The following is a 20,920-nucleotide window of genomic DNA, read 5'->3' as shown; positions in this document are numbered from 1 at the left end:
GAACTATGAAAGCAACCACCCCAACACATACAAACGAAGTTGCATCAGGACATTATTCAAAAGGGCCACAACACACTGCAGCATACCTGAACTACAAAAAGAGGAAGAAGAACACCTATACAAGGTATTCACCAAGAACGGATACTCGCACAATTTCATCAACAGATGCCTAAGGGAAAGACAATGAAATGAGGACATGCCACATCCGAAAGGACTGGCCACACTCCCATATATCAGGAACATTTCTGAACTGACAGCTAGACTGCTGCGACCACTAGGACTCATAACAGCACACAAACCAACAGCCACCCTCAGACAACAACTCACCTGGACAAAGGACCCGATACCCAGCATGAGCAAAACTAATGTAGTGTACAAAATCCCATGCAAGGACTGCCCAAAACACTACATAGGACAAACAGGAAGACAGCTAACAACCCGCATCCATGAACACCAACTAGCCACGAAACGACACGACCAGCTATCCCTAGTAGCCATACACTCAGATGACAAACAACACGAATTCGATTGGGACAACACCACTATTATAGGGCAGGCCAAACAGAGAACAGCCAGGGAATTCCTAGAGGCATGGCACTCATCCACAAATTCTATCAACAAACACATCGACATGGATCCCATATACCGGCCACTGCAGCGGACAGCAACTGACAACCGGAAGCAGCAGATTCAAACCAGTATAAATGCCGGAGGAATCAGCACAGAAGCGTTTCACAGGAGGCTCTCAAGCACTGAAGATGTCACCTAGAAAGGGGACGAAATGTTTGCAACAAAAACTCCCAGCTCAGCGAACAGAACCACAACAACGAGCACCCGAGCTACAAATCTTCTCACAAACTATGTTTTCCCTCTTGTTGGTTCTCTCACCACATGCTGCAGACCCAGGACTTGACTAGCTTGATCAATAGTATTGCTGCTGAGCCACTCTTAGTGGTGATCATTGAAATCCCCCACCCAGAGTACACCCAATGCCCTTGCCACCCTCGGTGCATCTTCCACGTGTTGTTCTACATGGAGGAGTACTGATTCATCAGCCGAGGGAGGATGGTACATGGTAATCAGCAGGAGGTTTCCTTGCCCATGTTTAACCTGAAGCCATGAGACTTCATGAGGTCCAGAGTCAATGTTGAGGATTCCCAGATCAACTCCCTCCTGACTGTATCCCACTGTGCTGCTGCCTCTCCGTTCCCTCAACTGGCTGGGTCTGTCCTGTTGGTGAGGCAGTATGTACCCAGGGATGGTGATAGTGTTGTCTGGGACATTGTCTGTAAGGTATGATTCCTTGAATATGGCTATGTCAGGCTGTTGTTAGACTAGTCTGTGAGATAGCTCTCCCAATTTTGGTACTAGGAGGTTTCTGTCATTGTTTTGATATGAGTTTGTCCTTCCAGTAGCAATCCTAATTTTGAGATTTCTTAATGTTTGAAGCAGATGAGTTGTTTCTTAGGGCAGATACAAATCAATGATGTTGCTGTGGGCCTGGAGTCACATGTAGACCAGACCGGGTAAGGACAGCAGGTTTATGAAAATTAACAATCATTTCATGGTCATCAGTAGAGTCTTCATTATAGATCTTTACAAAAATACAGATTGCACCATGGTGGGATTTGAACCTTGTAGTCCAGAACATTGCCTGGGTTTCTGGATTATGTGTCCATTGACATCACTACCTCCCCTGCTGTTGGACACCATGAGCATCAGATATAAATTGTTGCCAGGGAATTAAAATTCCAAGCGACAGAGATTGCGAGTTTTTTGCGGGAGGTGTCCCCAATATCAACAGTTTAAACCATTGCATTAACACTAATCTCACAATCCTGCCCATGGATGTTGCAACAAGTTGCATTTATATAGTGCCTTTAATGCAGTAACATATCAAAAGATGCTTCACAAGAGTGTTCTCAAACATAATTTGACATAGTGCTGTGTAAGGTGATATCAGGGCAGACTGCCACATGATTGTTAATGAAGTTGACAATGTTTTGAACTGGATTGTGGCAGCTCCAGATTTCTGACAGCCATCGCCTGCTGACTAAAATCAGGCTCTTTATAATGATGCTGCTGTTTAACTAAAGTGGGTTTTATGGCACAAAACATGAAAAATCGAATAAGGTAAATCACATAATTCTCTGCCACCTTTCAGTTTAACAGGATCTGTGATCTGGTGGGGTGATGCTTGAGGTTATAGTACACATTGAAACACCAGCGCATAATGGTCTGACTTCCTTCCCTATTCCTACTGAGTAGGGGCTGTTAACTGCTTTGATACAGGAATTTGCAAAGATGACAAAGGCAGAATACTGGGGATGCTGGAAATCCAAAACAAGCACAGAGAATGCTGGAAACCTTGGCAGGTAGGTCTGATAGCATCTGCAGAGAGAAAACAGACTACACTTTGAGTCTGGCATGACTTCTTCAGAGCAGTTTGAATGAAGCGTGATATTGGAGACCTGCTGAGATTCTCCAGCACTCCCTGTTAGTGTATAGAGACAATGTCTAGTTCTTAAAGGGTAGACGTGGTGTGGGGGGGTGGGGAGTCAGTGAGATTTCTCTTCATTGATAGATCAAGAGATGATATATCATGATACAATTGATTGCGATATGTTTGACATGGTTTTTCATTAAAATCACTGAGAGGTTTCATGATTTAATGATAGAAACAAGAAGATTTCTGGAATTGTGTTTTCCAAATGGATCCTTTAGCAGTTGATTTCCAATGTGGTTGCTTCTCAAATAAATAAGAGGTCTAATGTTGCTAAACTACACTTTTTTACCTCATTGCTGTTTTTCTAGAAGAAGGATCCAGTGAGTGCAAAGATCGCCCACCGTGTACAAAGAAAGACTATTTTCAGATACATACACGATGTGACAATGAGAGAAAGGTTTGTAGTGTTTCTAATAGCACTTAAGTATAAACGTTAATTTTTCTACCCATATGAACGTTATCTTTACATACCTTTACAACCAGCAAGTAATGGACTCTTGATAAAAATGTACAATGTTTTTAATTAATTTATGAGATATAAATGTTGCTGGCTGAGTCAGCATTTATTACCCATCCCCTGTTGGAATTTGATTTATTGATGTCACATGTATCAAGATACAGTGAAAAGTATTGTTTTGTATGTTATACAGACAGATTGCACCATACACAGTGCATCATGGTAGCAGAACAGAATGCAGAATGCAGTGTTATAGCTCCAGAGACAGAGAGAGACAGAGAGAGACAGAGAGAGACAGAGAGAGAGTGATCACAAGATGGTGAGCTGCATTCTTGAACTGCTGCAGTCCATGTGCTGTAAGTTGACCCACAATGTCCTTAGGGAAGGAATTCCAGGATTTTAACCCAGTGACACTGAAGGAATAGCACTATATTTCCAGGTCATGATGGGGAGTGGCTTGAGGGGACCTTGCAGGGGGTGGTGTTCTCATGTATCTGCAGCCCTTGTCCTTCTGGGTGGAAGTGGTTGTTGGTTTGGAAAACATTGATATGAACCTTGGTGAGATGTTACAGCACAGTGCTGCATCCTTCAATGTAGACATTGACCTTCAGTTGTCTTGTCTGATGTCTGTGTAATTTTTCATTAATTACGTTAGGAATTAGGGGGTCATGTTGCAGTTGTACAGGACATTGCTGAGGCCGCTTCTGGAACATTGTGTGCGATTCTGGTCTCCTTCCTATAGGAAGGATGATGTGAAACTTGAAAGGATTCAGAAAAGATTTACAAGGATGTTACCAGGGTAGGAGGGTTTGAGCTACAGGGAGAGGCTGAACAGGCTGGGGCTGTTTTCCCTGCAATGTTGGGGGCTGAGTGGTGATCTCATAGAGATTTGTAAAATCATGAGGATGAATAGCCAATGTCTTTTCCCCAGGGTAGGGAGTCCATTACTGGACGGCATAGGTTCAGGGTGAGAGGGCAAAGATTTTAAAGGGACCCAAGGGGCAGCTTTTTCACAGAGGGTGGTGCGTGTATGGAATGAGCTGCCAGACGGTGTGGTGGAGGCTGGTACAATTACAACATTTAAAAGGCATCTGGTTGGGTATATGAATAGGAAGGGTTTAGAGGGATACAGGTCAAATGCTGGCAAATGGAAGCAGATTAATTTAGGATATCTGGTCAGCATGGACAAGTTGGACTGTAGCGTCTGTTTCCATGCTGTACAGCTCTATGACTCTATGACGTAAATACAGCTACATTTGCTCTATACCCCATTCATAAAATTTCTGACATGAAATCAGCGTTTGTAGGATATTGCCGCTCCCCTTGAGAAGGCTTGGCTTTTTTCTAGGATTTTGTTTGTTTTGTTTTTAATGTTATTAATTCTATTACTTGCATTTTAATTAAAATCAATTATTAATTTATGGGATGTAGCTGGTCCAGCATATATTGCCCAAACCAATTTACTGGGAGTGCAGTCAAGAGTCAATCATATTCCTGTGGGTCTGGAGTCACATATAGGCCAGATCAGGTAAGGATGGCAGATTTCCTTCCCTGAAGGAAGGGTATTGTCTCTAAAGGACACTAGTGAGCCACATGGGTGTATACAACGATCAGCTGTTGTTGCATTGTTATTTTAGCCCCATTTCCTATTCCAAACATTCCAAATTGGATTGATATTTTCACAATATGCCACCATTGGATTTGAACCCACATCCTCCAGATGATTAGCCTGGGATACTGGGATACCAGTGTCATTATTGCTTCCTCTCTGAAACCTCTGTACACTTTGTGCAAAAATAAATTACATGTAGCGGTAAAACCATTTTTTTAATACTAAGAAGGAATATGTGTTGGCAGAAGATCACCTGATTAAGTTGCATTGAATGAGACGTTACTAAGGTAGAATGGAAGCAGTGATTTCACTATCATCACGTGACTCTGCCAACTGCTCAACCCAGATTTCAAGAGGTGATATCATAGAATCCCTGCAGTATAGAAGGAGGCCATTTAGCCCATCAAGTCCATACTCACCCTTTGAAGAGCCCCACCCACACCTTATAACCCTACAGTTCCCATGGCTAATTCTCTTAACCTGCACATCCCTGGACACTGAACAATTTAGCATGGCCAAGCCACCTGACCTGCACACCTTGGGACAGTGGGAGGAAGCCAGAACGCCCGGAGGAAACCCGTGCAGACACGGGGAGAATGTGAAAGGCTGGAATTGAATCCAGGTCCCTGGCGCCGTGAGGCAGCAGTGCTAACCACTGAGCCACCAGGTGGTTTTGATATCACCATAAAATTATTCACTACCCTTTAATTATGGTGAAGGATTCCAGGGAATATTGCCTCCAGGTCTCGTTGTGAAATCAGTCAGAGCTACTAACCTACTCAATGTGTGATGCAATTTCCCAGACAGAGACATTGTTTCCTCCTGTTTTATATACGAGATTGTTATCATGGGCAGAATTTTCCTGTTCCTTGATTGATGTGGGTAATAGGGAAAATATAAAAGCAAATTACTGCGGTTGCTGGAATCTGAAACCAAAGGGTCAGTTAGACTCGAAATGTCAGCTCTTTTCTCCCTTTACAGAAGCTGCCAGACCTGCTGAGATTTTCCAGCACTTTCTCTTTTGGTTAGGGAAAATATGTCAGGAATCAAAAAAAATCTGTTGCTTAACATTGATTTTCTTTAAGATTTGTGATAGTGGGCGGCACGGTGGCACAGTGGTTAGCACTGCTGCCTCACAGCGCCAGAGACTCGGATTCAATTCCCGACTCAGGTGACAGACTGTGTGGAGTTTGCACGTTCTCCCTGTGTCTGCGTGGGTTTCCTCCGGGTGCTCCGGTTTCCTCCCACAGTCCAAAGAAGTGCGGGTCAGGTGAATTGGCCATGCTAAATTGCCCGTAGTGTTAGGTAAGGGGTAAATGTAGGGGTATGGGTGGGTTGCGCTTCGGCGGGTTGGTGTGGACTTGTTAAAGATTTCAACAGCAGGATGATAATCTTCCTAGTACCTTATTTGCATCTCATTACTACCCAGTTTACCTAATTTATATGCAACTGCAGTTCTTCCCCTCCTGTCCTGGAGAGCTGGTGGCATGCTGTGAATATGGCTGGATTCAAAAAGCTAAACCAGGCAAGTTAATGTTCTGGGGGACATGGGTTCAAATCCTTTGATGGTAGCTGGTGAAATTTGAATTCAATAACGTCTAGAACTAAAGGAAAGCCTAAATAACAATGTAACTGTCATCAATTGTTGTAATATTCCATCTAGATCACTGAAGTTCTTGAAGGACACTGCTGTCCTTACCTGGTCTGGTCTACATGTGACTGGGACCCACAGTGATGTGGTTGACTCTTAGTAACCCTCTGAAAGACCCGAGAGACCCAAATAGTTTAAAGACAGCTAAGGTCATACTGGCCTAGTCAATGATATCTACACCTTGTGAATGAATGAAGGATAAATGGATAGGAGCTTTTCATTGATTATATTTGAAATGTTACTCATGATTACTGAAATAACATTTACCTATTTCAGTCACAAATACAAAAAAAAACAGCTCTGAGCTCTAATTTGTTTTGCTTTAAATATTGTTTTTGGTTTTTGGAAAATCGGTGGTGTGGGTTAGGTTGGGAAGATGGGCAGACATTCTGTCTACTGATGTCTTCAGACTAAGAGTTCACAAAATCCCTTTAATGTGAAAGCAAGCCTCTGAAGAGTATCCTACCTAGACCCAGCCCCCTACCTTATCCCTGCAGTTTCCACAGCTAATTCACCCTAACGTGACATCTTTAGACTGTGGGAGGAATGATTAAATTAGATTCCGTACAGCATGGAAACAAGCCCTTTGGCCCAACAAGTCCACACCAACCCCCTGAAGGGTAACCCACCCAGATCCATTTCCCTCTGACTAATGCAGCTAACACTATGGGCAATTTAGCATGGCCAATTCACCTGACCTGCACATCTTTGGACTGTGGGAGGAAACCAGAGCAAACCCATGCAGACACAGGGAGAGTGCGTAAACTCCACATGACAGTCACCCATGGCTGGAATTGAACCTGGGACCCTGGTGCTGTGAGGCAGCAGTGCTAACCACTGTGTCACCGTGCTGCCCGTTGCAGTTGGTGTGCATAAAAATGGAAGTCAAAGTTATGAAATGAAAAGTAAGTCTAATGGCAGTCAGGCCGCTGTTTTCAGTTGTTATAAAAGCCCTGACATTAATGTTCTTCAAGGAAGGAAATCTGTTGTCCTTACCTGGTCCAGCCCCATAGTAATGCAGCTGACTCCTAACTGCTCTCTGAAATGGCCTAGCAAGCAACTGAGTTCAAGGAGAAATTCAGGATGGACATTCAATATTGGCCCAAACAGCCTCACTGTTGGTCCAGATCCAATGAATGAGTAAAAAGAAATCCGAGATTACGTTATTCATGTCATGTGTTCATATGGTTCCACTATTAGTACATTACATGCTTGAAACCTGAATCATAGACTCCCTCCAGTGTGGAAATGGGCCCTTCAGCCCAACATGTCCACACTGACCCTAGGAAGAGTAACCCGCCCAGACCCATTTCCCTGTCCTATCTCCTTCACTTACCCCTGACTGATGCACCTATCTTACACATCCCTGAACACAATGGGCAATTTAGCATGGCTAATTCTCCCAACCTGCACATCTTTGGACTGATGGAAAGTAGAGCGTTTCCTCCTTGGTTTTCAGACTCAGATCATGTATAAGTGGATTACACCGAAGCTTTGTAGGGAGGATATGAAAAATGCCGTCCAGCTCCCTCCGTCTGGAGAGAAGAAGCCTTGCCCACCGTGTAACCCTGGTTTCTACAACAATGAGACTTCAGTCTGTGCCCCCTGCCCTACGGGCACATTCTCAGATGGAATGAGTCGTAAGTATCCTGGAGTTTGATTTATTGACTTTATTTTGTAACCAGCTTTATAAATGCACAGTAGTTGAGCATGTGGTGACTATGCTGTTGTAATTCACAGTCACTTAGATTGAATGATCCAATGTTTCATTCCCAGCTTATGCTGAATATGTTGACAGGTATCAGGAGATACTCCAATGGGGTTATAGAGGGTAATGTTCAAAATCTCTACAGCTTTTCAATTAGTTTGACTTTGGAAAGTGGGATGTTGGCTTGAGTTATGATAGCATTTGTGATTGAATAGCTTGTAAACACTGATTGTGAAGTTGTGGGTGTAAGGGATGGTTAGCTGGGGAGTGAACTGGAGGGTTGCAGGTCAACCCCAATAAGAGATATTACAGGGAGGAAGGAATCATAGAATGCCCACAGTGTGGAAACAGGCCAGTTGGCCCAACTGGTCCACACCAATTCTCTGAAGAGCATCCCACCCAGACTCACCTTACTACCCTATCCCTGTAACCCTGCATTTCCCATGGCCAATTCACTTAACCTGCAGACCATTGGACTGTGGGAGGAAGCTAGAGCACCTGGAGGACATCCAGGCAGACACGGGGAGAATGTGCAAACTCCACACAGACAGTGGGTGGAATCGAACCTGTATCCCTCGCGCCATGAGGCAGCAGTGCTAATCAGTATTTACTTTGGAGATTGAGGAAAGGAAATTGCCTGCCTTTGCTGGAATTTGGTTTTGTATCTTTACATCAGTGATGTTTTAAGGCTCTAAGCTGTTCTGTTGGTGATTTGGATGCACTTTGTGCTGAGTTTCTGCAACAAAATGCTTGGAATCTCCTTTCTCTGTGGACTTTCAGTTCCACAAAGGTAAGCTTTCAGAAGTTTAAGTAATCAAGGAAGTGAAAAAACAAGCTGAAGTGACTGTGATTTCTGTCATTTGTAAAGTGAATAGTAACCACCCTGATCCCCTACTGTGTATAACTACACAGTGCCATTAATCAGCGGCAATACCTCATAAATAGAAATAGTGTAACAGGGTCAGGGGTATTGTTCAAAGTGACATAGCTGGACAGGTTGGTAAGTGTGGGATGGGTATTATTGAGAAATAGAGAAAACCAGCAGGCTTAAATGCACGAGATGTTCCTGGGTGTTTCAAATTGTTTCTCTAAATTCATTTTAACACAGCATGTAAACAGTGCCCAGCTGGTACAGAGCCCACGCTGGGCTTTGAGTATAAATGGTGGAACACTTTACCAGTGAATATGAAAACCTCATGCTTCAATGTTGGAAATTCTAAGTGTGACGGAATGAACGGTAAGTTTTCATAAAGGATAATCTTGTAGTTTGATTGTCAGTGCTAGCAGAGTCTCTAGCAGTAAGTGCACATTGAAATGACTGGGTCAGAGTGTTTGATTTCAGTGCATGTGGCTGCTTTTACAAATGTTTGCACAAGAGAAACTTCTCATTTGAAAGTTACAAACATTACTATTTGAGGATTGATAGAATTCAAAAAGTGAAGTGTTTATTTTAGCATACATTACTTGGAAGCAGTTCAGAGGCGATTTACTCAACTAATATCTGGAACGAGTTGACTGCCGGATGAGGTGAAGTTGGACAGGCTGGGTTTGTGTCTGCTGGAGTTTGGACGAGTCAGAGGTGACTTAATTGAAACTTAAAAGATCCTGAGGGAAAGTTACTGACTGAACTAATTCTCTGAAAGGATGGTGAGTCTGTGAAAATCAGTACCCGAGAGTGTACATTGAATAAATTTAAAGAACAGAGATTTTTAATTAGAAATGGGTTGAAGGGTCATGGAGAACAGATAGAAAGTGGAATTGAGGCTGAGATGAGATCAGTTATGATTGTGTTAAATGGTGGAGCAGGCTCGAGGGGCTGAATGGCCTCCTCCTGCTCCAAGTTTTTATGTTTTTCTGAGTATTGAATGGATGTTTCCTCTCCTAGAAGAATCTAGAACTGGGGTCATAGTTTAAATATAAAGAGGTGCCAATTTAAGACAGAGATGATGGAAAAATGTTCTCAGACATTTGTGAGTCTTTGGAATTCCCTTCCTCAAAAAGTAGTGGGTGCAGAATGTTTAAATATTTTGAAGGTAGAGGGAGTTAGATTCTTGATGACCAGGGGGTAGAAGATTATTGGGGGATATTGGGGGATGTAGAGTTCAGGTTAGAATTAGATTAGCCACGATCTTATTGAATGGCAGAGCAAGTTCCAAGGGCTGAGTGGCTAGCTGTTGTTCCTTGTTCATATGTTTGTATTAATCCTCTTAAGAATATTTATAAAATTTGTGACTGCAATAATAACATTTAGTTCAAATTTATTTGGGATTAATACTGGCTCTGGTCTATAGATACTGCAGTTAAATTAAATATGTAATAAGTCATTAATGATACTTCTGTCATCCGTTTATGTTAGTGTTTGAGAATTAACATACATGTTACTTTAGTCATTGAAAGTGTGGGTAATATATTTTGAAATCTGCTATCACATGTTTGTCTGTGGAGTGAAGCTCTACTCATTCTGTCTTACCAAAGTGTTTTCACTCCAAAGTGAGTGTGTGTACTTCAGTCAGCCGTCACTCCTGAGCAACACTGTAACCCACATCACTGGATTCAGGTCCATTCTGTTCTGGTGGGGATTGAGTTGATTTCCAGAATGATTGTTGTTTTAGAAGACTCTGACATGCAGTTAGGAAAGGGATGATTTCCAAGGTTCTGTGGAGTATTTGACCAGGGTACAACAGGAATAAGAGAAGCTTTTAATTGAAAGCAGCATAAAGCTGCCAAAGCAATGCACAAGAAAGTGAAAACTAAATGTTTTGTGAAGAATGAATTTGAGGAAATAAAGTTGACCTTTATTCTTGCTGTTTGTTTGTAGGGTGGGAGGTAGCAGGTGATCACATTCACAGTGCGGTCGGAGGCTCTGATAATGACTACCTGATCTTAAATCTCCACATTCCCAGCTTCAGGTTTGACTTGTGTAGTTTTTGCTGACTTAATTCAAAAATTATTTGAAAGCCTTGCTTAAAATTACATGGATGTTTCTGACGTTAGTTCTGCTCTTGTGTTTAGCCCACCGACTTCATCAGCACATTCCAATGGGATGGAAGTGGGGAGGATGACCTTTATTTTTGAGACCCGCTGTACCGGAGACTGTCAGTTATACTTCATGGTGGTAAGTGCTTCGTGTGAAACCATTTCACGGCATGAGAGACTCTTTGACCCATTAAACGTAGGCTGACTCATTGAGCTATCAACTCTGTGACATTCCTCTTGCCTGTTCACCTTATATAAATTTTCATCCATTATCTTGTTTCTGTTGCTGATAGGTTATTCCATATTCTCTAGAAGTGTTGATCCTGACTTTGTCCTTTGTCTGCCTCCAATCAATGTGCTCTGGATTGCAGGATTGTTTCTGAAATGTCCAACAGTCCTTTGCTATATGATCTACTCCTGGTGTTCCATTATTCACTTTTATTGACCTGGGTTCTGGAACATTGCCACTTGGTGATGAGCTCACCTTGTGGGAGATGCGAGTCAAACAAACAACATTACAGTGTGGGACTGTGAGCACCAGTCTTAGTCCAGCCCTTCCCAACTGTACATTTCCCCTTTGAGGTCATAAAGTAGTGGAATTATGCAGCACAGAAACACATCCTTTGGTCCAATTTGTACATGCCAACCAGATATCCCAAACTGATCTAGTTCCATATGCCAGTATTTGGCCTTTATCCCTTCCTATTCATATACCCATCCAGATGCCTTTTAAATGTTGAAGCCTCCACACTTCCTCTGGCAGTTCATTCGATACATGCACCACCCTCTGTGTGAAAAGGTTGCCCCTTAGGACCCTCTTAAATCTTTTCCCTCTCACCTTAAACCCATGCCCTCTAGTTCTAGACTCCCCCCACCCCAGGGAAAAGACTTTTGTCTATTTATCCTATTTATGCCCCTCATAATTTTGTAAACCTCTATAAGGTCACCTCTCAGCCTCCGACGCTCCAGGGAAAACAGCCCCAGCCTGTTCAACCTCTCCCTGTAGCTCAAACCCTCCAACCCTGGCAACATTCTTGTAAATCTTTTCTGAATCCTTTCACTAGTCCTTGTAGGTTTTTGCTTTACTCCATGTGGATTTACCCTCTTGAGATTGTGGAAGCAAATATAAAATTTTAACTTTAATAAATAGGTCAGGGCTAAATGTACTACACTTCCTGGTACTATCATGTCTGTATTAAATCATTAAAAAAAAGTTGTTCTTCTGTTATTGCTCAGCTACAGACTGTGGGCTTTACTGACTAGTCCAGTGTTTACTGCCAGGGGTCAGTTAAGATTCAGCCACATTGCTGTGGGTCTGGATCAAATGTAGGCCAGACTGGGCGAGGATGGCAGATTTTCTCCCCTAAAGGACATTAATGAAGAGGTGGCTTCTCTTTCTAACAATCTACAATGGATTAATGGACATCAGTAGACTCTTAATACCAGATTTTTACTGAATTCAAATTCTACTATCTGCTATTTGAGCCCACCCGTTAAAATGAATCTGGGGTTCTAGATTATTAGAGTAGATTAGATTATTTACAGTGTGGAAAGAGGCCCTTCGGCCCAACAAGTCCACACCGACCCGCCGAAGCGCAACCCACCCATACATTTACCCCTTACCTAACACTACAGGCAATTTAGCATGGCCAATTCACCTGACCCGCACATCTTTGGACTGTGGGAGGAAACCGGAGCACCCGGAGGAAACCCACGCAGACACGGGGAGAACGTGCAAACTCCACACAGTCTGTCGCCTGAGTCGGGAATTGAACCCGGGTCTCGGGCGCTGTGAGGCAGCAGTGCTAACCACTGTGCCACCGTGCCACCCACTTGTTAGTTCAGTGGCGGCACGGTGGCTCAGTGGTTAGCACTGCTGTCTCACAGCACCAGGGTCCCAGGTTCTGTTTCAGTGTCTGTTTATAATGATACTAATCAGCCATAACCAAACTGAAAGCTAAGAGTGTTCTTCAGATCTGTGAACTTCCCCAGTGTAGTGCCCACCCAGACCGATCCTGAGAGTTTCAAATGTCTCCTGAGTATTTCTGGGCTGACTGATCCCAGTTTGGATTGGAGAAAGGGACCTCAGCTTCTCAGGCCTTGGCAGTGAAACCAGCCAGAATTCCCATTCCTGATGACTGGCCAGGGGCCATTGTTGGAAAACAGTTAGGTCCGAGATGGGATTATTATCAATTCTGGTGCTCTCTACCATTAACCAGATGCTAATTTGATGAGGTGGTGAGGAACCAGTTTTCTCTCAAACATCAGTGTCATCAGGATGGCGAGGGAGATACATTGACGAAAGCAAACTAACTTGAATGTAGCAGCCAGATTATTAATTGGGTTTGATTCCCACCACAGCTGTGATAAAATGCCATCTGTAGCTGGTACTAAGAGAAGCCAATGTCAATGGTCATTGAATGGGAGACAGCAATCTCAAAGATGGCATTGCAGAATGTGTGTTGAGAAACATGCCTCAGATTTATTATTGTTTAATATAATATAAGTAATGCATTCCATTCTGATTTGTCTTCCTCACCACAGAACAAGCAGCTCAGTGCCACCCCCACCTCATGCCAGCTGCCTTCCAAATCCCTCCTCCCTCTCCACCCCGCAGCGACCCACATCATCTGCCGCCAAAATGCAGGCCAGCTCCTAGTCAAAGTCTCCACTCTCTCTCACTCCCAGCCCTTGTGTGCTTCCTGTACTTCCTCAACTCCACCTCCCCCTCCACCTCCCTACCCTTCAGCTCCACTTTGCCCACACCCCCAACCCCTCACTCTCCCCAGCCCCATGTTCCCCCCGCAGCCCCGGCCAGTAGTGCATTGCACTGTTGTTGATGTCCATGCACAGAGCTTGATGATGTCAGCAACACCTGTGCAGCTTCTTCCTGTGACCTGTCACAGTCACTAACATCACAGGCCAGCTCTGCACATGTCCAGGGGCCATGAGAGCGTTGTGGATAATCTCCCCGTTTCTCACAATTAGTTAAAGTGGAGCCCGTTCTATAGGGAGATTGTTCTTGTTCTATAGGGAGATTGTTCTTATTCTACAGGGTGATTGTTCTTGTTCTATAGGGTGATTGTTCTTATTCTATTGGGTGATTGTGTTCTTGGGCAAATGTCTATTGCAGTGAATCCATGAAAAGTACCAGCAGAAATGAACTTCTTTTAACTTTCAGGATATAAACAGAAAGACGACAAGTGTTGTTGAATCTTGGGAAGGTACTAAAGAGCGACAATCATACGCTCATGTCTTAACGAAGAATGTACCAATTACTTACACTTGGGCTTTCCAACGATCAAATTCTCCTCAAGAGGTAAATCAGTATTTGTTTTTCCAGGTCTTCATTCTGAATGGAACACATGAAGGCATATTTTAATTTGTCAAATTAATGTTTCAGATCAGAAAGTTTGTGAATGATAATGTAAAGATCTACTCCATCACGGTGAGCAATGCGGAAAATGGTGTGTCTTCACATTGCCGGCCTTGTGCCCTTGGCCCTGATCAGCAGAGTTCTTCCTGTGTGCCTTGTCCAGTTGGACACTATATTGAGAAAGAGACAAATCAGTGCAAGGAATGTCCTCCAGATACCTATCTCTCAGCTCATCATGCGTATGGTATAGAGGCATGCATCCCCTGTGGACCGGGCAGCAAAAGTGATAAGGTCTGTATGTGCTTACATTACCATCTTATAGAATGAACAGTTAAAAATGCTGTTGTGGGGCTGTGTTGGACACAGATATTACCTCCATTCACCTGTATATTTGCCAGGAATTGGTGTTGGAAAGACTGTTAGGTCTGAAGGTTGATAAGTCCCCGGGACCTGATGGTCTACATCCCAGGGTACTGAAGGAGGTGGCTCAAGAAATCGTGGATGCGTTGGTGATTATTTTCCAGAGTTCGGTAGATTCGGGATCAGTTCCTGCAGATTGGAGGGTGGCTAATGTTGTACCACTTTTTAAGAAAGGTGGGAGAGAGAAAGCAGGAAATTATAGACCAGTTAATCTAACCTCAGTGGTGGGAAAGATGCTGGAGTCTATTATAAAGGCTGAAATTACGACACATCTGGATAGTAGTAACAGGATAGGTCAGAGTCAGCATGGATTTATGAAGAGGAAATCATGCTTGACTAATCTTCTGGAATTTTTTGAGAATGTAACTCTGAAGATGGACGAGGGAGATCCAGTAGATGTAGTGTACCTGAACTTTCAGAAAGCTTTTGATAAAGTCCCACATAGGAGGTTAATGAGCAAAATTAGGGTGCATGGTATTGGGGGCAAAATACTAACTTGGAATGAAAGTTGGTTGGCTGACAGGAAACAAAGAGTAGTGATAAACAGCTCCATTTCGGAATGGCAGGCAGTGACCAGTGGGGTACCGCAGGGATCAGTGCTGGGACCGTAGCTTTTTACAATATATATTAGTGATATAGAAGATGGTATTAGTAATAACATTAGCAAATTTGCTGATGATACTAAGCTGGGTGGCAGGGTGAAATGTGAGGAGGATGTTAGGAGATTAGAGGGTGACCTGGACAGGTTAGGTGAGTGGTCAGATGCATGGCAGATGCAGTTTAATGTCGATAAATGTATGGTTATCCACTTTGGTGGAAAGAACAGGAAGGCAGATTACTACCTAAATGGAATCAATTTAGGTAAAGGGGCAGTACAAAGAGATCTGGGTGTTCTTGTACACCAGTCAATGAAGGTAAGCATGCAGGTACAGCAGGTAGTGAAGAAGGCTAATAGCATGCTGGCCTTCATAACAAGAGGGATTGAGTATAGAAGCAAAGAGGTTCTTCTGCAGCTGTACAGGGCCCTGGTGAGACCACACCTGGAGTACTGTGTGCAGTTCTGGTCTCCAAATTTGAGGAAAGACATTCTGGCTATTGAGGGAGTGCAGCGTAGGTTCACGAGGTCAATTCCTGGAATGGCGGGACTACCTTACACTGATAGACTGGAGCGACTGGGTTTGTATACCCTTGAGTTTAGAAGGCTGAGAGGGGATCTGATTGAGACATATAAGATTATTAAAGGATTGGACACTCTGGAAGCAGGAAACATGATGGGTGAGTGCCGAACCAGAGGACACAGCTTAAAAATACGGGGTAGACCATTTAGGACAGAGATGAGGAGAAACTTCTTCACCCAGAGAGTGGTGGCTGTGTGGAATGCTCTGCCCCAGAGGGCAGTGGAGGCCCAGTCTCTGGATTCATTTAAGAAAGAGTTGGATTGAGCTCTCAAGGATAGTGGAATCAAGGGTTATGGAGATAAGGCAGGAACAGGATACTGAATAAAGATGATCAGCCATGATCATATTGAATGGTGGTGCAGGCTTGAAGGGCAGAATGGCCTATTCTTGCGTCTATTGTCTATTGTCTATTGTACCCATAGCTATAGCTTACTTGGTTTTACTCTACCACAGCCTGCAATGTCTGCTTTATAACTTGCTATGTATCTCTCTGTTTTATAGAAACTAACCCATAAAGTTAATCCCTGATAATTGACTGATTAATTAGGCCATTAATATGACAGTTTTTACTGATTCTGAAAACCGATGGGTTGACCTTGCTGTCACTGTCCTGAATAACTGTCACTGTACCGGCCGGCTGATGAATTGCCATCATGAGCAATCATTTCCTTCAACATAATTTTGACAATTCTGTATCAAACCTTCATCTGCTGCCAGCAAAATCTGTATAACTCTGGGCACAGCTTTAAGTCCATGTGCTAACCACGAACAAATGCATCAATTCCTGCCTCCACAGTATCACCCACATTACTCCCAGTGAAACCCGATTCAAACCTCTTGCTGCCTTCCCACTTCAGTCCATCACAAACAACATTCCACAGGTCCCAGCACAGTCAGGAAGGCTGTTGAGGGGCTGGATGTGTTTTGTTCCTGCACTGTTTGTGTGTTTGCAGCTTTTATGTGGTTCACGTGCTTGTTCGGGACCATTGTAATGACCCGAAGTTTATACATCACGGGATCTGATCTTGTGTTGACCATGCCTCTCACCCATGCAGAGCCATTCCTGAGGTTTCTACTCCAAACATCATCCCCTGAAGTAAACCTTCTCTCACGCTTAGTGGAGTCTTGGGTTTGGCATTGAGGTTCCTGGTGCTATTTCACCCTCTGCCTCAAGTCCGGGATGATCAGATTTATCCGGCCATTCCCATGAACTTAAGGGGCTGCTGGCAGTAGTTTTTGTCCTTGTTGGCACTCTGGGCACTGCTCCAGCAACACATCTATGTCTACATCCAGTCCTGGCCACCAGGCATAACTTCTCATCGACATCATCATTTTGGAAACCCCTGGATGATCCTGGTGGAGTGTAGCCAGTATCTGGCGGTGACCTTTGCTCAGGACAATCACTCATGCTCCCTGTAATAATACGCCATCCACTACAGTGGTCTCTCTGGGTCCAAATAGGCTTCAGTTCAGGTTGTGATGGCCCTTTGGTTTCCTCCATCATCACCAGCTGGTTCAGTTTTGCCAGGACTGAATCTTTCTGTGTCCAAAGTCTGAAATTGTCAGCTGTGACTGGAAGTGTGTCCTGAAAATTTAAAACTTACAGACTCTTCCTGGGAGATATGCAGCAGTACTCGCGGGAGGCAACTCAGTGCAAGTGAATTTGCTACTTGACCTCCTGGACAATGTTCCAACTTGGTATTGCAGCCCACTCCTGAATACAGTCTGAAGCTATGGGTGACACTGCAGGGGTTTGTGGTCCATTATTATTGCATTCATAACTTACATTCATAAAGGTGTTGGTGGAACTTTCTGACTCCAAGTATGACCCCCACCTAACCTTCCTCCTCTGTCTGGGCGTATTTATGCTCTGCATTAGCCAAGGTCCTGGACGCACAGGCTTTTGGGCGTTCCTCTCCATTGGGTTGCTGTGAGCTAATACCATCCTGATGCCATACAGGGAGGCTTCATGTGCCAATCTCAGATCTCGCTTGGGAGCATAGTGATCCAACACCTTCAAAGATGATAGCTATTTCTTCACTTCACTGAAAGCTATGGCAGCTACACGACCATTCCTAAGGCTGACCCTTGTTTAGGAGTTGGTGTGAAGGTGCTAGGACGGAGGTCAGGTTATGAATTAACTTTATGTAACAATTCACCAAGGCAAGGCCTAAGCTCCGGTGGGAGCTGGGTTCCTTTGGTTCCCCTTTATCTTTTACTGAGTGTAACTTGGTCTTGTCAACCTTGCAGATAAGTCACTTGCAGTGGCCTCAACAAACATTTTCCCTTTCTAAGGCATATGTCCAGTAGGAGGAACATCTAAGGACTATTTCTAAGTTCTCTAAGTGCTCCCTATTGGTCTTCCCCTATTCTTCGCACATCATCTAGATAAATAGTGACCTGGGGTAGACCTTGTAAAATGCTTTTCATTGTCCACTGAAAAATTACAAATATTAACCAACAGCAATTGCAGGTTCATGTGGCTCATGTCCAGCTTTGTGCAGGACAACCCAGCCCCCCCCCCACCACCGCGGCCAGCTTTGTGTCTCAGTCTGCTACGTGAGGGACTGGGTCTTGATCCAGCTGCCAGAAGCAGTTTACCGTTTGCTTAAAATCCAGGCAAAGGCAAATTGAGTTTTTGGGTTTCACAATTGGTATGATGGAGCTGCCACAAACTGGATTGGTTTGATGATTTGTTCCCTTTCCAGCCTCCTGATTTGCCTGTAAGGGCCTTGTGCGACTGTCTGAGTGGGGTTTGCACATTCTCCCCGTGTCTGCGTGGGGTTCCTCTGGGCGCTCCGGTCTCCTCCCACAGTCCAAAGATGTGCAGGTTAAGTGAATTTGCCATGCTAAATTGTCCAAATTTGTTAGGTACATTAGTCAGAGGGGGGTGGGTTACTCTTTGGAGGGTCGGTGTGGACTTGTTGGGCTGAAGGGCCTGTTTCCATACTGTAAGGAACCTAATCTAATCTAATCTAAAAATGGCACTGATGGGCTTGCAGGATCGCGGAATTGCTTCCTGGCCAACGTGCAAGGTGGTCGTGTTTCTTTTGATACTCCCTAACCATTCCTGAACCGGCTATTTAATTAGGACTTCACTCAGGCAGCCATTTTCTAATGGAAAAATGTTGAGCCAATCAAGGTGAACTGTGCTCAACCAGTTCTGTTCCATCAAGCTTGAGCCCGAGCCTTTTACTACAATCAGTGGGAAGTGAACCAGCTGCTTGTCATAAGGGACTGGAACTGAAGTTGTACCCTTAATCTGTAAAAGTTCCCCAGTATAGATTCTCAGTCTAGTCAAAGTCTTGCACAAATGGAAGAGTTGGAGTCCAGAGTGAATTTTATCAAAAGCCTGGTTCTGCAATCACTGTAACAGCTACACCAGTACTGACCTCCATTAGAAAGGAGAGAGTGAGGACTGCAGATGCTGGAGATCAGAGCTGAAAATGTGTTGCTGGAAAAGCGCAGCAGGTCAGGCAGCATCCAAGGAGCAGGAGAATTGATGTTTCAGGCATGAGCCCTTCTTCAGGAATGAGGAAAGTGTGTCCTGCAGGCTAAGATAAAAGGTAGGGAGGAGGGATTTGGGGGAGGGGCATTGGAAATGTGATAGGTGGAAGGAGGTCAAGGTGAAGGTGATAGGCTGGAGTGGGGGTGGGGGGGGGAGAGGTCAGGAAGAAGATTGCAGGTTAGGAAGGCGGTGCTGAGTTCAAGGGATTTGACTGAGACAAGGTGGGGGGAGGGGAAATGAGGAAACTGGAGAAATCTAGGTTCAACCCTTGTGGTTGGAGGGTTCCTAGGCGGAAGATGAGGCTCTCTTCCTCCAGGCGTCATGTTGCTATGGTCTGGCAATGGAGGAGTCCAAGGACCTGCATGTCCTTGGTGGAGTGGGAGGGGGAGTTGAAGTGTTGAGCCCATGGGGTGGTTGGGTTGGTTGGTCTGGGTGTCCCAGAGGTGTTCCCTGAAACGTTCCGCAAGTAGGCGGCCTGTCTCCCCAATATAGAGGAGGCCACATCGGGTGCAGCGGATGCAGTAAATGATGTGTGTGGAGGTGCAGGTGAATTTGTGGTGGGTATGGAAGGATCCCTTGGGGCCTTGGAGGGAAGTGAGGGAGGAGGTGTGGGTGCAAGTTTTGCATGTCTTGAAATTTGTGGAAATGCAAAACTTGCGCCCACACCTTCCCCCTTACTTCTCTCCAAGGCCCCAAGGGATCCTTCCATACCCGCCACAAATTCACCTGCACCTCCACACACATCATTTACTGCATCCGCTGCACCCGATGTGGCCTCCTCTATATTGGGGAGACAGGCCGCCTACTTGTGGAACGTTTCAGGGAACACCTCTCGAACACCCAGATCAACCAACCCAACCACCCCGTGGCTCAACACTTCAACTCCCCCTCCCACTCCACCAAGGACATGCAGGTCCTTGGACTCCTCCATCGCCAGACCATAGCAACATGACGGCTGGAGGAATAGCACCTCATCTTCTGCCTAGGAACCCTCCAACCACAAGGGATGAACCTAGATTTCTCCAGTTTCCTCATTTCCCCTCCCCCCCACCTTGTCTCAGTCAAATCCCTCGAACTCAGCACCGCCTTCCTAACCTGCAATCTTCTTCCTGATCTCTCCGCCCCCACTCCCACTCTGGCCTATCACCCTCACCTTGACCTCCTTCGATCTATCGCATTTCCAACACCCCTCCCCCAAGTCCCTCCTCCCTACCTTTTATCTTAGCCTGCTGGACACACTTTCCTCATTCCTGAAGAAGGGCTCATGCCCGAAACGTCGATTCTCCTGCTCCTTGGATGCTGCCTGACCTGCTGCGCTTTTCCAGCAACACATTTTCAGCTCTGACCTCCATTAGAACCAAGTGACCATTTAATCAGGTGTTTTGGTTTGATTGGTTCTGACTTGGATGTTGCCAATGCAATTTAACTGTTCCACACCAGATGTAGGGATGTTCCGGGCACACTCCTGGTAATGGCCTACAAGTTCTGGAAATATTTCTCAACAACCAGCAAATGCCACAGGATTTGT

General features: G+C 44.6%; 1 protein-coding gene across 1 annotated transcript in view; it reads left to right on the top strand.

Annotated features, from left to right (window-relative positions):
* Window positions 1–20,920, top strand: part of elapor2b (endosome-lysosome associated apoptosis and autophagy regulator family member 2b) — a 127,599-nt gene that overhangs the window by 84,598 nt on the left and 22,081 nt on the right. Inside the window, exons 8-14 of the mRNA XM_060842588.1 lie at window positions 2,815–2,903; window positions 7,686–7,866; window positions 9,043–9,171; window positions 10,753–10,843; window positions 10,947–11,049; window positions 14,092–14,229; window positions 14,314–14,577. Of these exons, the coding sequence (XP_060698571.1) occupies window positions 2,815–2,903; window positions 7,686–7,866; window positions 9,043–9,171; window positions 10,753–10,843; window positions 10,947–11,049; window positions 14,092–14,229; window positions 14,314–14,577 (995 nt within the window). The remainder of the gene's footprint in view (window positions 1–2,814; window positions 2,904–7,685; window positions 7,867–9,042; window positions 9,172–10,752; window positions 10,844–10,946; window positions 11,050–14,091; window positions 14,230–14,313; window positions 14,578–20,920) is intronic.

The sequence above is a fragment of the Hemiscyllium ocellatum genome, chromosome 23 (assembly GCF_020745735.1).
Source record: "Hemiscyllium ocellatum isolate sHemOce1 chromosome 23, sHemOce1.pat.X.cur, whole genome shotgun sequence".
In the NCBI taxonomy this organism is placed as follows: Eukaryota; Metazoa; Chordata; class Chondrichthyes; order Orectolobiformes; family Hemiscylliidae; genus Hemiscyllium; species Hemiscyllium ocellatum.
The sequence above is the reverse complement of the archived record's forward strand: the minus strand, read 5'-3'. Positions and strand labels throughout refer to the sequence as shown.